Genomic DNA, 10,430 nt, shown 5'->3' on the forward strand with positions numbered 1-10,430 from the left:
AGGTCAAACGCTGCTTCAAAGAACAGTAGCAACTAGGAGAGAGAGGATTCCTGGTCTGAACCTCATCACTTTCACCCTGTTAGATCAAGGAAAAGACAAAAGAAGCTAAGCCATGTGTTTAGAACTCCAAGAAGATATGGTGGATCAAATGGCTCTGCCCAAGAATGTACTGAATTATAATTCCAGAACCCCAATGTGTAAAAGGAAAACCCAAAACTCTTTTAAGATCATCATTTATTTGAAAAGCTGGATTATGTTTTAATTTAGAGAGTAGTTTATAGTTCATCCAAGGGATGTTAAATTCCTGTCCCTACGTTGTACTTAAGGTCACTGAGTCATGTGCATTTACTTCCTGTTTGAAAACTCAGGATTTTGTGAGACCTTCAAATCTAGAAAAGTGCCCCATGTCCCTAGGAGCCCTCCCTACACTGCCATGGACATGCACCTGTGTCATTCACAAAGTCCCTAAGCTTGCTAACACCTCTAGCTCTTTGCTGAGGTGCTCTACCCGTTGCTGTAGGCTGTTCTGTTGTTGTTGGAAGAAGTTCAGGCATTCCAAGGAAATGATGTTTCTCCACAGTTGCCTCTAACCCTCTGCTGCTGATGGTTACTGCTCCAGAGTCCTTACTTCTTGAGATGGACAACTGATAGTTGTTTGAGTTCCCTTGAAGAATTAGACTCCAGGAAGCCACTGTGGTTATTGGGTTGATGCTATTGACTTCTTCCCTGTGTATCCCCAGACTCCCCAGCAGTACTCTTTAAGATCAACAGCCCCCCAATACACTATATGTACAAGTATAAGTTTCTAACTCAGCACCTATGACTAGAATCATGTTATGCACAATTTCCTTAAACATAGACATAATATTTTTGTGTCTATGGGCTGTTTGTTTGTTTGTTTGTTTTGCTGGAGATACAAACCATAACTTTCAACTGACTCACTCATGAATTTATAATTTTTACAAAGATTAAAAACATACTACAAATAAAGCTTTCATATTCTGGGGAATGAAATAAGGTGAAGTCCTTCCTGGGTCCTATATGAGCTTTTATCTCACCACATTCAGTAGCATGACAAAGCTGTAACTCCTTTCTAAACTCTGGAGTAGACCATCTCCTGGGGACATGCATTCTTTAAGTCTGTTCTAAGCTGCAAAACCTGAATGCTATTTATTTTAAACTCTGTAGATTCTACTTCCTATAGCTGCACAAATGCACATGTGTGTGTAAATGTAGAGATTTCCAGAGATGTGATACTCTTTAAATGTATACTCTGCAACACTACCATCTTCCACATGTTTTCTTTCTTCAACTTAGAACAGATGAACACCCATCTACTTGGTTCGTTTCTCCCTCAAACCAAGTATAGAAACTGATCCAAAGAAAGAATAACCAAGAAAACAGAAAATGCCAACCTACACTGCATACTAACAATCTACCAAGCAATTATTGTCTACTTACGACAGGTTAGAGTTGGGACAATGTGCAATGGATGCTCCTCGTTCGTTGAAGATCTTAAGCTCTTCTTCAGAAAGGTAGCAGCCATGTGCCATCACTGTCTAGAGAGAAGAATATCCTGCATGGAGTTTACTGCTAAAAATGCTGGTACTAACACTCAGGGCTAAATACTTCAAGAAGACACAAAAGCTGCCGCCTTTAGAAGGATAGTTGCCATTATTTGAAAGGACAAAATCCCTGAATCCAAATATTCATTACAAAGGCCTCAACAAATTTGTATGTTTTAACTATTGGTTGATTGATTGATTGATTGATTATAGTGCTGGTGATCAGCCCATTACTTTATCATTGAGCGCCATCCTAGCCCTAGCTCTTGCTTTTGATTCTTTTTGCTCATTTATAACACAGGAAAGGGTCAGCCAGCTCATTCAGGGCATAGAAAATTCAGCCAGATTGAACACATTATGATTTTTATCATCTCTACTACTGTAGAAAAATTTTTGGCTGCATTCTTTTTCTAAATTGATATGACGTGCTTCCAGTAGGTTGATACTTGCTTATATTTGAATCAGAACTTTCTAAAAGTTCTCGGCAGCTATTAATATGATTTTGTAAAGAACCAGGGGTTAACTGATATAGATGCTGTGTTCTGAAGACAGGGTATCTTAATATAGCTAAGGCTGGCTTCGAACTCACTATAGAGCCCAAGTAGCAGTCATACACATAATCTTCCTGCCTCAGCCTCTGGGTTGCTGGTGTTGGTAGCCTGAGTCATCAAATCTGAGAGAATTGTTCTTTATTCTTGTGACTAGTTTCAATATAGATACCAATGGTTCTTGAAAAGGACCATTAGTACAAAAAAATGGACTATGTCATATCATAGCAACTTCTAGTTAAGGAGTAAAACTTATTTAAGAAAGCAGGTGCCACATGTTTGAGACCTCCCTAAACTTTCATCCTGCCAAGATTTGCAGGATTCAAGTAACATTTAATTCTTCAAAAGTTCTTGTTTTACATTAATGCAAAACTTACACCCAACTGCTTCCTCCTTTGGGAAGCATAGTTCATTGGGCAAAATTATTAAAATAAACCTTTGTTAATCTCTGTACAAATAAAATTAACAGGAGGCTATAAGGCTAATTTATTAATCGTATGGTAATATATGTAAAGGAGGATGAAACTTCCCATGTAAAATTTACATTATTTATGCAAATTATTAACCTTTCTGATCACTTGCATTCATATCTCCTTTTGTGTAGTCACTAAGAAACTACTTGCCGCAATAACCTCTCTAGGCAGTGTGTTCATGGAAGGGCAGAGCCAAAGGTTACATGGCTCTAATGAGGCCCCTTGCTACTCATATTAATTTTAATTAATTATAGGAGTAATACATTCTCATTTTTCTCTCAGAAGTTATAAAAAATACTTTTGACAGTCACTGTGTATCTCTGGACAGTTTTCACATGTGAAAACATGCCAACAGATGTGCACACGTGAACCCGACTCTATAGAACATTCTTCCGCAGAAGTATGCAAGCCTTGCTCTTTGTGATGCTGCATGGAACTCTAAGCAGGTACATTTTATGATTTAACCAATTCCTTGAAGATATTCTTTTTCAAATTTCCCTGTGTTATCAATGCAACTATTTCTTTCATACTCTTTAAAGAATTAACCTTTAAAATGCATGTGCTGACTTGAAGGAAACCATACTAATGAGCTAACTGTGAAAGCATCATCGGGCACAAGGTCATCTTACCAGCCAATGAACAACTTAGATTTAATGATAGGAAACTTCAGTCCCAGATTAACTGCATACACATACAAACAATGCACACACACACACACACACACACACAGAAAGAACAACACATACCATGTACACACATATATAGTTATGCATATACACACATATGGGTTGGTAGATAAGTATATAAAGAGATAGAGATAGGGACAGGGATAAGGATAGGGATAGGGAAAGGGAAAGAGATAGGAATAGGGATAGGGGAAGGGGTAGGGATAGTGAACAATGATACACACCATGCACATACATATATCTATACACGTACACATACAGAGAGATACACACACACTGGATTTACTCTAGTTCAGAAAATGCATGCGGTCTACTAAACATTGATTACTCCTGAGATTTTAAAACTTAAAGGGCACAGCCTACTTTAGGTAGCTTATATCACAATCCTGAACTTACCTTGTCTGTCAGAAGATTGTTTTTATCATAGACATCTGTGTAGTTTTTGTAACCAGGGTATAAGCTCTTCACGGCTTCAATTTCTTCACGATTTTCACTTATATGGCTCTGCAAACAAAGAGATAACATTTTCATTTTTTTTCTATAAAATATTAATGTTGTATCTCCCATCTCAACACACTGTTGCTAGATTCTGCTTGCTGCTCTTGTTGATGTGAAAGACTATGGATGAAAGCATTAAAGATTAAAGTCTACTTGAGTTTCATTTCAAATGGTTATATGCATCATCTATGATAATATATATGACAAAGGAACTGAAAATCCTGAACATGGCTCTGTGTGTGTGTGTGTGTGTGTGTGTGTGTGTGTGTGTGTGTGATCATGTAAGGCAAATAAGCTTTCCCTCAAGTCTTGGAACTAGTCTATAGCAAGAGTAACTATAGATGCTGGTACTCATTAAGGACATCCAGTCCCTTACTTGTAGCAGCCTGCCTAGAAAAGTTCAATGGCCATCAGAGGATAAATCTATAGTTCATTCAAAAGAAAAGTAATATTTGAACAAAGAGAGCTGATTTCTGGGCCTGGTTATATGACTTTGGGCAAGTAAGTTCTTTTCTTTAAGCTTCTATTTTTCAACATTCAGTAAAAGTGTTGGGCTAGTTAAGTGATTTTCCATCTCTCAGTTGAAGATGTGTTAGTCATATTTCATGTGCAAAATTTTACAGAACCCAGTGCATTGGAGGCAGAAGGAAGACTTGGCTCAGGGCCTGTCCTCAGTCTGCCTCTTTTCTTCACCTTCTGAAGGATGCTCTTGCAGGAAAAAAATGTTAAAATGACAGATCTGGATGATGCTGCCTTCATCTGGAAGGAGCGCATGGGAACACACACACAAACCAAATGAGTCTGAGGAAGCCACACCTTTCATGAGGGCACCTGAAATCTGCGGGGACACAAAGTGTCTTCCACTAAAGCAGCCACTTCAGTCTCTAAATAAAACATTACAGACTACTAGGTAATGACAGTATATCAATGAAACAGTTCATAAGCCAATGGTCATTTCTAAGACAACTATACCAAGAAGAGACATAGTGAGATGAATAAGAGAAAAGACAAGCAAAGGTTCTAATAGGTGATTTACCAACATCAAACTCTATCTACAGTCAAGAGTAAAAACCAGACAATCAATGAAATGCATGGATGCAGCACAAGAGGAAGGGTAACCACATGACTTGATGGGATAATACAAATAAGTGCACATCATCCCCCCCTCTAATTTGTAGCCAAGGATAACCTTGTATTTCTGATTCTTTTGCCTCCACCTTCTGTATGCTGTGCTGCCATGCCCAGTTTATGCAATGGTGGGGGTCAACCTTGGGGTTCATGCAAGCTAAGTGAGTGCTCTATCAGCTGCACTACATCTTCAGCCTACAAATAGACTTTTACATGTCTTTTTCATTTTATTATCCTGTAGCTTTAAATATTATTCTCTCTCTCTCTCTCTCTCTCTCTCTCTCTCTCTCTCTCTCTCTCTCTCTCTCTCTCTCTCTTCCTAAAAAACCATTCTGTTTTCAATATGGAAATACTATCCAAATTTGGAATTTTATCACCAGAGAATAATTGTTGGAGACTACGTCCAAAGTTCAAATATCAGAAGCCACAGACAGTAATCATGGAGAAGACACACTATTAGGTCCTATGAACATCCATTTTAAAAATAAATAAATAAAAGGTAAGAAATCAATATGTTGCCTTCACCCCAGCTTTCCCTTCCTTCCCTGTAATACTGTCAGCTCAGAAAGAGGGGAGATCTTACTGCAGTGTGTAATTAAGTGTGGTGGGGGAGGGGAACTCCTAATTTTAACCCAGCTGTGAGACTTTTTAAAAGCATTTTATTGCTAAATTGCAACAACTTAATGATAAAGGAAGATATACTTTTTTGTTCCTGGTTTTAAATTAAGAAACTAAGAACAAAAGGATTTTAACTCACTTCTGTAAGGTAGAAATTAAGTTCTTTTTACTTTTCAAATAATAATTGGTTCCTCCACAAATGAAGGTTCTAGAACACCAGGAAAGCATCAAATAAAAGCAGGAAGGAAATGTATTAAATGCATTTTTACCAAGAATGGGTAGTCTGACATTGATCTTGCTATTCTTTATAAAGCTGTCTTGGCCTGTTTAAGACTAATCAGCAAATATCGAGGATGAAAACTCACCTGCAAAACTAGTTGACATTAGTCAAGGTACCTCCTGGTGTCAACTCCTGCCCTGAAATTCTTTAATTCTAGAAGATCTCAGTAGAAGAACTACAGGTTACTAGAGATGACCTGAGGGTACCAAGACATCATGTAGGTATAGCCTGAGGCACAAACCAAAATACAAATGCCTACCTGGATATATAGATCATGGGTTTTGGCGATGTTGCCAAGTTCGCTCATCAGAGTCTCCGTGCAAGAAAGGGAAAAGCGCGGGGTCACTATGGGTTTCACTCTTGGGTACTGGAAATGGTAAAAAAATGGGTGTGGAAAATAGGAAGATTATGAACACATAGCACATTCTGCAAACAATGTGATTCTACAAGTTTCGATGTGGGTGAAAAGCCCCAATTTCTAGTTCACAGAGGTTCTGGGTTCCAAAATCACAGAACCATCTTTGAGGAGAGCCCAGTCTTCAGCATCCAGTTTATAGAAGTTTTATAGTTCTATATAAAAGTTCTATGTCCGAATATAAGTACTCTCACCATTACATCAAATAAGACCTGGGGTGGGGATAGCTCATGGGAGGTGGTAGCTGTTTCCCTACCTACATCTTGAGGAGGTGGGCTGGCTGTATCCTCACTCAGAACTCCTTGGTTATAGCTCTCGGGTGGCTGGCAGGACACTAACTAGAAAGGTAGTCACAGATAGGGTCTACAAGCATCACCCCTAAGCACCGTACCTCCAGGGTTAAATTGGAAGAAATTCAGAACATTCCTATGGTTTCCAATGTGACAGTGGAGAGTCACAAGGGACAGAAGGGCTAGGCTTAGTAACCTATGAATCGATCTTCTGGAGCCATAAACCAGTTTTTACACTGGGCGTGAAGGCAAGAAGTAGCGCTGACTTCACAGCCCTGAGAATGCCAGGACAAAGCAGATGGCTGGCTGGCTGTGCATGGTCCTGTGATGTGCCACAGGACTATGTCATCTGAGCATAGCCTGTTTTTCAATCCACACTGGAGACTAACAGCAGACAGAACCAATGGAGAAGGGACCATCAAACAGGCCCCCAATGGCCACATGCCACCTATCTTCTTGGATCAGGAAGCCCTCCCTCTACAGAGACCAATGTTACAAAATTAAAGGGCCTTGGATTTGGGAAGGGTGTGACTCTTGAGGACACTGACTGGATCACCAGACCTTAAATGATAGTTTGTATCTTTTTTTTTCTTTGAAGATTTATTTATATATTTTATGTATATGAATACACTGTAGCTGTACAGATGGTTGTGAGCCTTCATGTGGTTGTTGGGAATTGAATTTTAAGACTTTAAGACCTCTGCTCACTTTGGCCCTCTCACTCTGGCCCAAAGATTTATTTATTATTATATAAAAGTACAACAATATGAACTAACTAGTACCCTCAGAGCTGCCAGGAACTAAACCACCAACCAAAGAGTAAACATGGTGGGACCCATGGCTCCAACTGCATATGTATAGCAGAGGATGGCCTAGTCATCAAGGGGAGGAGAGGCCCTTGGTCCTGTGAAAGTTCTATGCCCAAGTGTAGGGGAATGCCAGGACCAGGAAGTGGGAGAAGGTGGGTTGGTGAGCAGGGGGAGGGAACAGGGTTTTGTTTTTTTTAATTTGTTTGTTTTTTTTAATTTTCTTTTATTCTTTTTTTCAGAGAGGAAACCAGGAAAGGAGATATCATATGACATGTAAATAAAGAAAATATCTAATAAAAAATAGAAAAAAACAAAACAAAACCCAAAAGTATACTGTAGCTGTCTTCAGATACACCAGAGGAGGGCATCAGATCTCATTACGAGGGGAAGGGGGGGTTGTGAGCCACCATGTGGTTGCTGGGATTTGAACTCAGGACCTTCAGAAGGGCAGTCAGTGCTCTTACCCGCTGAGCCATCTCACCAGCCCAGCACTTTGTATATTAAATGTCTCCCAAACTCATGTGGGGGGAAAGGATCTTGGCTGAGAGTGCTATTGGGAGATGACAGAACCTTTGTGAGGTAGAACCAACTAATAGGAAGTAAGTTGTGGCTTCCGGGCCACCATGAGGTGAGCAGCTTCCCTCTGCCTAGAATTCCTCCCATTATGCTCTGGCTCACCATAGGCCTAAAAGCCACCAGACCAATTGATCACAGACTAAAGCTGTTTGAAACCAAGAGTCAAACAAACCTTCCTTTCTTATAAGTTTCTTACCTCGGGTATTCTGTCACTGTGACAGACAGCTGACCAATGCACCTTACACTAACTCCGAGCTTAGTGAACTCAGGGATGGAGCTCACATAGCTGACTAAACTTGGGTTCTCTGCCACAAATAGTCAAAGGGTATGGGAACCAAAAGTAGGTACACACAATATCCCTGAAGCTGTAAACAAGTTCAGCAAACATAAAGTTGGTAGCACATTTTAATAGTGAATAATCAAATCCACTAAATCAGGTAATGATTCCTAACTACAAAACTGTACTTCAAAACAAACAGACAAAAAACCCCACTAAATATAGTATCTTATGAGCCTCCACTAGAAAGCCAATACCAGAAGCTTCTATGAGCTTGACATTTCCAGATTGCACATGCAAATGAGACCATGCAGTATTTCTCTTCTGAATTGGGTTTATTTAATTTAACATAATATACTCCAGATTCATCAGTGCTTTCTCAAATAGCAATATCTTCTTTTTTATAAATGAATAATATCCCATCATTATACACATGTATATGTATATTTTATATATGAAACATATTTAAATTGTATATCATCCCATGTGTGTATATGTGTGCATGCATACACTAACATATATATATAAAATTAGTTGTCTTTATCTTTTCATCCATAGGCTTCCATATTTGGGCTATGGCGAATAAAAGTACAGTAAACTTAGGTGCATATAGCTCTCCAAGATACTGATTTTGTTCTCTTTATAGATACCCAAGCATGGGTTTCTGGATCATATGAGATATTGACCAAAGGGTACAAGTTCTCAGTCATAAAATGAACACATTTGCCAGACTTTTGGGCAGTCCTGTCCTTATACGTGTGACTGGTTCTCACTGTGACCACCATCTGATACTGTATGTGTGTGACAAGCCATTACTCTGTACACACCAAAACTCACGGTCTTTGACAGATGTTTTCAATTTTAAAAAGTCTGACCTGTTTGAGCTGAGCCATTAGGTAGACTGTGTCAAAAATCGACAGTTCTAGGAAAACACCTTTTATATATAGGCAAAGCCATAGGTAAACAGATTAATCTACCAAACAACTTAACAAATCCTATAGCTAACAGAGCTGCACTCCAGGTGAAAACTGAACAAATGTACTTACATTTCTTTGGAGCATTTCTGACACAAATCTGAAATGAAGCAACGAATGCAAAGTTAGAAACGTTAATTATTTTCAAATAAATGTTTCTAACAGCATGAGGGCTCACCACCACTAGAGATTAACAAGGAATAATTATTCAGCTTTTCCTTGATAGCAAAAGCGGGAGGGGAGAGTCACAGGGAATATTGTCCCGTGACATCTTATGAGTCTTTCTGAACATCCACACAGGTCCCAGGCTGTGCTATCAGCTCCACCACACAGGTCCCAGGCTATGCTCTTGGCTCCAATTCTGTATGATACAGTTGCAGTGAGCCATGTTTCATGGATGATAGGGCATGGGCTCTTAGGCACACCCAGGCACTTAGAAGCCTTGAACACTGTACTTCTGATCTCCTCTTAAGTGGAAGCTACTTATGCACACAGTATCACCGTTAGTCTTTAAGGACAGAGTCTGGCAGAAAGTAGATGTTAGAGGAAGGTAAAGGACTATCTATGACAGAGGTATCTGTAAAGTGTATGGGGGAAGAAGGGACAAGTGGTGAACCTGGGAACTTCTGCCTGCTTGAACAGTGATAACTGTTCTATGGAATAGTTTTTTCTGCCCTGGCCAGAAAAGATTGTGAGTTATGAGTTCCTTCCTTCTGGTCTGTTTTCAGACTCAAACATGAATTGAGAGCCCGAGGATGTAGCTCTGTGATAGACACTTCCCAGGTGTGAACAAAGCCTAGGTTCCATCTTTACTCTCAGGGAGAACATGTTATGGATTAAGGCACAGTGAGCACAGCAGTGGATGGTGCAGGAGCGGAGCATACGGCCAGGATTGAAAGCAGAGATACTGCCCTCTTCCTATAACCATGTATCAGTCTCTCAACTCAGCACGCCAGAGGGAACATGCTTGGAATGAGAGAAACCCAGAAAATAGAAGCAAAACTGAGGTTTAAACTTATATCCAGAAACTATGTACCTAAAGAAACTTCTGTGTATCTCTTGATGTGGAATAGAATGCAGTGACCTTCCTTGTTTAAGATATCATGGAAAAGCTATCAGAGATCATGTGAGAAAAGTACTTAAGTGGCCAATAATTTAAATTGGACATAATGGAAACTCATAAGACAATATAACCCTGGGAGCTCTGAGGGTACTAGTTAGTTCATATTGTACCCTCAGAGCTCCCAGGGTCTCAACCACCAGCCAAGGACTGCACATGGTGGGTCTGATTGT

At 39.6% G+C, this 10,430-nt stretch overlaps 1 protein-coding gene across 3 annotated transcripts in view; it reads right to left on the reverse strand.

The window, feature by feature from the left end:
- The window catches only part of Gda (guanine deaminase), a 93,693-nt gene that overhangs the window by 19,806 nt on the left and 63,457 nt on the right, over positions 1 to 10,430 (reverse strand). For all 3 annotated transcript variants that reach the window (XM_031389912.1, XM_031389914.1, XM_031389913.1), the window contains exons 6-9: positions 9,210 to 9,237; positions 6,056 to 6,163; positions 3,669 to 3,776; positions 1,462 to 1,559 (exon numbers count right to left, since the gene is read on the reverse strand). In XM_031389912.1, coding sequence (XP_031245772.1) covers positions 1,462 to 1,559; positions 3,669 to 3,776; positions 6,056 to 6,163; positions 9,210 to 9,237 — 342 coding nt within the window. The remainder of the gene's footprint in view (positions 1 to 1,461; positions 1,560 to 3,668; positions 3,777 to 6,055; positions 6,164 to 9,209; positions 9,238 to 10,430) is intronic.

The sequence above is a fragment of the Mastomys coucha genome, unplaced genomic scaffold (genome assembly GCF_008632895.1).
Source record: "Mastomys coucha isolate ucsf_1 unplaced genomic scaffold, UCSF_Mcou_1 pScaffold21, whole genome shotgun sequence".
Lineage (NCBI taxonomy): Eukaryota > Metazoa > Chordata > Mammalia > Rodentia > Muridae > Mastomys > Mastomys coucha.